Source organism: Mycena indigotica, assembly GCF_014461135.1.
Source record: "Mycena indigotica strain 171206Taipei chromosome Unknown Mind.scaff0018, whole genome shotgun sequence".
NCBI lineage: Eukaryota > Fungi > Basidiomycota > Agaricomycetes > Agaricales > Mycenaceae > Mycena > Mycena indigotica.
The window spans coordinates 106,351-112,350 of NW_023503017.1; the positions used below are offsets into that span (position 1 = coordinate 106,351).

Here is a 6,000-nt window from a genome sequence, read left to right on the forward strand (position 1 = left end):
GGAAAATGCAGTCAGCTCAGGAGGGGGAAATGCATTTATGCATATGTTAAAACCAGTATGGGACTCTTATTATTAGTGTGGTTCATCCAACACCTTTCTTCAAAGGTAGAATACCCACTAAAACCCCCTTTTCATTTATCCAGTTATCCAGCAAGGGGTCTTCATCTAGCAGAAGTCCACTCCAAGTATTTAGAACTACTTGGTGGTCAATAGCTAATTTATCAAATTTATATTTATTAGTCAATATTCTATCTTGTTGAAGTATTGAATTTATCATTGTAAGCTATTGATTATGTATTTTGTTAACTTGAAAAATCTTATTAGGATTTTTTAGATGTCTTTCATTTCATGTATTCCAAATCATATACTATGCAGCTGATACTAAAATGCTGAACAGTCGATCTTTATGAGGCTGGAGAGTTCCTTTACTATCATGAAACTTAATTAGATTGCATCCCAGTACTAATACTCATTCAATTTTTGGCCATTGGCTAAATTTCATACTCTAGAGCTGCTCAGTTAGTTTCCAAATATGTATTCTTTCTAAGGCTATGCATTCTAGCATAATATGTTCTAGAGTCTCTGGGACCTTACACAGAGGGCATTTACCAAATGATTGTAAGTGAGAAATATTATCCCAGAATAATCCTACTTTAAATGTATTATGCATAGCTTTCCAGAGAAGATCTCTAACTTTACTACTGAAATGCATTGGTCTGATTGATTTCCATATAGCTGTATCTGTAGGTTCATTATCAGCCACTTCCTTTATTGTTGCTCTAGTTCTTTCTATATTACTAAAAGTTGACTTTCACATAGTGATTTGATAATTTGATTTGATAATCTTGGAAAATGATCTTTGTGAACCATTTTATTAAAATACCTGGTGTATGAAAGATAACTTCAGGTTGTGTTTCTAAGACCTATGGTGTGAAAGTTTCATCAGTTAGTAAGCTGGCTTTAGCAGGTTTTGTCAAACCCTAGGTTTAAGAAACCTTTTTCTTTGCCTTTTAAACCCTTTATTTTAGCCCTGGTTGATAAGATAAGACAAGGAGGAGATAAGATGGACAATAAGATGGTGATTGGATCATCAGATGTGGATGCTGATGGGTGCTAGTTTCTTCTCTTTGAATCTTCTTCAGAAAATCAGAGTCCTAGCAGGAAAGCCACTTTTGAGCCTCCAGGGTTGCCTATACAATCTTGCTGAAAATAACCAATGAGACTATTTGTGCTATATAAGTATAGTGCAAATAGTAGTAAAAAGAGAGGAAGTACTTAAGCCAGTTTAACATCATATTCATGGGTTTGGGGCTAAGACACAAGCCTGGAATAACATGTTATGATATATTATCATGATGCTGCAGCCATCAGCATAATATAATAATAATATAATTATATTATATTATGACGATATAATAATAGCCAACCCCAATCGGGATGATTATATATTTGTGAAATGTCTCAGAATAATGTCTCAGAGTATTGATACAGGACCCAGAAAACAATTGCCAGATGAATTTCCCCTTCTGGCTATCGTTCAATCTGGTTGTAATTGGTATAACATCCAAGAATGAGCTCAAGTCCATCAAGCTTGTTCTTAGACGGTACTTAAGTGCAGTCTGAGTTCATAGGTCACTTGTTCCTCAGCTATAATTAGCATCTACTATAAGTATATACCATTTGAGCACATTCTTTACTAGATGATGTTGAAATACATTGACATGCATGTTATAGTTAGGCGAGTCTAGGTTCCTAACTCATCTCTTATTTAGTCACAGAACATGTAGTACTCAAAAAACTTACATGGCCATGAAAGACCTAGACACATTTACCCATTTCACGCATGTGTTGATTATTGCAGCCCACTAAACAACTCCAATATAACGTATTAAGCAAACTACAGTAAGTTATCTACCCAGCGCGTGATGCCGAGCCACCACCCCTCCCACCAGTCGCGCCAGCTATCCGTGCTGCCGAGCGTCACTGTCTCCGTCGACAGCTACTAGTTTCGTCAGCACGCCCGCAAATCAGACTGCACCGAAAAAGAAACTCACTGTCTCGCCGCCGAGCAGCGCCTTGAGGTCGAGCGGCTTGCGGTCTGAAAACAGTAGGTGCGGCTTCGTCTCTGCGAGGTAGACTATCGCTTCGCCGAAGTAGGACTGGGTCGCACATTAATTGTGATTTGTGGTAGATTCAAGTATACACACGTTCGCCCAGGCACTAAAATAAGAGTCAGCAGACAAGCGTAGAAGCTAATATGAAAACACGCACAACCACGGCCGAGTATAATCCCGCCCATTATGCGTATGCACGCCTATGACTGGACTCAGCCACCTTTAGATTAAGGATATTGAACACGTACTTTCGTGTATCAGTCCCAGCCCTGTCGTCGAATTTTTCAGCCACTCAAGCGCATCCAAGATCTCCTGGTCGTCCGTGCTGCTAAACACCTCGCTTACAATCCCCATTGGCCTGCCCGTTGTCAGCCTCACAAGACAAAGCTAAAAATAACACACCAAACATGCGCCTCGTCAATATGCGGACTCGACACGCCTCTTATGGCAGGCCCATGCGCATAATACGGGTTGCCCTTGGGTGACAGTAGCATCTTGCGTGTATTTTTATATATCTTGTCGGTTGCGTTCACGAAGCCCAGGTACGGAAGGGAGATCAGCGACGGCACATTTGCGTCTAAAAACCGTTTCAGCACCCATAACAATAAGCCAACAAAACACACTCACCATCTTGAATGGCCGCCCCTCCAAACCCATCGACCTCGTACGCAAACACCTCTCCCCACTTCTTCGTCGGCACCGTGCCATACTCCCAAAGTGCGTCTTCGACGCTCTTGGCCCGCTTCAGTGCCATCGCCGACATGCCTGGGTGGTCTTTAAGCACCGACGCCAGATGTGTGTCTTTCTCCGCGCGCTTTTTGAGGTTAGAAAGCAAAGCAGCGAACCCGCGCAGCTCCACGATGGCCATGGCTTGGTGCGGGATGTTATATGGGAAGTAGACGACGTCGTCTGAAGGGCGGTAGGTCGTGCCGATCTAAATAAAGTTAGTATTCGGAAGCCAAGCAAGAGAGAACGCACCAGCCCGACTTTGGCCTTGGGGGGACCACGCCCGTTGTTCTTCATGTACTGTTGATTTGGCCCACTCTGGACAGCAATTAGAAGGTCAAATCGAATGAGAGTGAATGCGCACAATATTGTAGAAGGACACGACGTGTCCCTCCGCATCGAACGTGCCCACCGTCTGGTCTTCGATGACCTTCAGCACGCTCTCCATGGCGGTAAACCCTGCCTTGTCGTAAGTGAGGGAAACAAAAGCAAAATGAACGCACATTTGCCGTTGTCGTAGGTGAACACGGTCGTATCGCCTGAGAAGTCGTAGTATAGCCTGCTGAGCTGGATAAAGCTCAGCAACGAGTCAAGCTCGTACTACAGATGTCAATAAAAGGAAAACCAGGGAGCAGACGACGCACGCCACAAGTCCATACGATTGACATGTCGTCGGGCGGAGATATCCTTGCGCCGGTGTCTCCGCTCCCCCACTGTTTCGGTAGGCCCTGAGTATCCTTGTCAGCAGCAGCAGGCAACACAGCGGTAGGCCACACACCGACTCTGGCGGGGGCTGGAATGCATTGCAGTACGGGTATTGTGTGATATACCGCGCCTGCAGATTGATTACGCCCCTCGTAAGCTGGCGCAGTGGCTCATCATGGCCGACCAAGTTCAGATACGGCTTGAACTGATTCGAGCTGTCGCGGAGCCACTCGGCGGGAATGTCGCCTGTGACAACGAATGCGAGGTCGTCGTTAAACCACTTGATCGTCGTGTCAAGTGTATTGGGGTATGTGTTTTGGAAGAGGCTATCGGTGATCAGGTAAGCGTGAGAGAAGCGAGGGTAATGGGCACGGCACGCACCGCGCGAGGTCGGGGTCTTTCATCCGCTTTACGAGGTTATCGACGACTTTTTCGACGGCGGAACTGTTGAATGTGCGACATCCGGGATCAGGACGCATGTATGGCAGCCCCAGCGGGCCTGAATCGCTCAGGTCAATGTAGGAAGAGACAAAAGAACGCACCTTTCGAAGGCGTCCCCTGCGGCCTTTGTGCGTGGTTGCCAAATGAGCTGCACGACGCCGTCACACCTGTCGCGCCAGCGAAGACCGCGGACCACAGTGCGATGCCGCGTCGCATGGAGGGGAAAGGAGCGGTGGTGGGAGGGAGAGAGTTAGCGGCACTGTCAGCCCGTGTCTACTCGGAGAGGTCTCGAAGTTCGTGGGAATGTGACCAGTCGGCAATCCAAGATCTGTCACCGCCGTGATGCGCTGACGCGCCCTGGTCCCTGGCCCATCGGCAAATAATTGTTCGTTGGGCACGCGAGTTAGTGCTTGAGAAGTGGGTGCTTCAGAGTGCGCCGCAATTCAGACCCTCAATTGAACCAATATCCCTGAATTCAACTCCTTGCAAAAGCGATCGCGACATCCCATCAATGAATCATCACCGCAGGGTTGCCAAGCCAAGTGAAGCAAGCGGCAATCGCGGTCGCCGGTCGGTGCTGCGGTTGCTGCGGTTGCTGCGGATTGCGCATTGATGTTAGCATGCAGAAACTGTCCTACCAATCGACTCCTCAAAGTGCAAACCCATTACTATGATGCACTGTGGGGAGGACTTGCAATCAATATGAGTGCAGGTTAATCAATTTGCATTATTTACAATCACATTGATTAAGCACAAATTGATTGTTTGGTTTTACAATCAAAACAAGTGTTTTTCACAAACAATCAATTTGCATATTTGTCAATTGTGATATTAAGAGGCTCTACACAGCTCCTGGCAATAAGATTATGTTCATACTTGACAGGTCTGTGTTCAAAGTGAGCTGCAACATACCACCTTGATGTTTTACCACTATTAATCATATTGATTGTAAGTTACTCAGATTGATTGAATGTGCTCATAGACTCAGAAACAGGGCAGACACCATTTTAAATTCCTTAAACTTGAAGACAACTCAAAGTATGGTGGTAAATATTCATATAACAACAGCAAAAAACCAGAAACAAACAGCATATCATGAAAAATACATTGAAAAATAGGAACAACATACACAAGTCAAGCTCCAAACAGTTCAACTGCCTCATCCTCCACTACCCCTTCATCCTGTGCCAGTGGAACAAACTCTGGCTTTATCAAGCCATCTGTCCTGTCAATTAATATCCATCTCTGGCCCACTTGCATCCTTCCCACAACTGCTTGCACACATTGCAAGTCAAGCACAATTTCTGCATCCATTTTTTGATATCCCACAACCTTCTTGCTAGCATCCCTGTTACTGTTTGCACAAGGTGTGATAGCTGCAAATAAGATAGTCTGTCCTGAGAAAGCTGCCCCAAGCAAAGATTTCCTAGGCATGTTGCACTCAAAAATCTCCTCTAGACGGCCATATCCAATCTGGGGGACCCATTTGTTCCTTTTGTAAACCTGCTTAACAAACTACTCACAAATTAGTATGCAAAATTCTAGTAAATAAATTTCCATACCCTGACAAAAGAATTATCTCGAAGTTCATCAGCATTCTGAGGTCCTTTCCAGCCAGCACGAATGCAATCTCCACCAAATATTCGCAGTTTAGCCCATCTTGGCATCACTGAGGGGGAGATACTTCTTGATCTGAGGAGCAGAAGCAGCAGGCTTGTCCAAGACATCCACAACATATTTGGCCATTTTGTCTATTTGAGCTTCAGTTGGCATATGCTGAGATTGACAAGGTGCTCCAAGAATGGCATGTGGATCTTCAACAGCTTAGAAAGAGATGAAATAACAAAAAAAACCTACAGTTCTCAAATCTCTGTTCAGTAGCAGTAACTTCTCTTCTAAGAGGCCTGAAAATTGCAAGCTCAGTTCTAAGATCATAACGGACAGCAATCTACTCAAGATACATGAAGTGAAGCAGTCGACGGCTGAGATTAGCATGTGGACGCTTTCGGGAGTG

The 6,000-nt window shown here is 45.0% G+C and overlaps 1 protein-coding gene across 1 annotated transcript; it reads right to left on the reverse strand.

Annotated features, from left to right (window-relative positions):
- Positions 1 to 1,897: 1,897 nt before the first annotated feature.
- Positions 1,898 to 4,202, reverse strand: MIND_01402800 (uncharacterized protein; the record flags this gene model as incomplete). The annotated part of the gene is made up of 14 exons (XM_037370430.1): positions 1,898 to 1,999; positions 2,055 to 2,159; positions 2,208 to 2,220; positions 2,272 to 2,314; positions 2,363 to 2,472; positions 2,517 to 2,691; positions 2,742 to 3,048; positions 3,093 to 3,158; positions 3,205 to 3,299; positions 3,344 to 3,440; positions 3,485 to 3,568; positions 3,619 to 3,871; positions 3,927 to 4,044; positions 4,088 to 4,202. The coding sequence occupies 14 exons, from the start codon at positions 4,200 to 4,202 to the stop codon at positions 1,898 to 1,900; spliced, it is 1,683 nt and encodes a 560-aa protein (XP_037213022.1).
- Between the last annotated feature and the right edge of the window lie 1,798 nt (positions 4,203 to 6,000).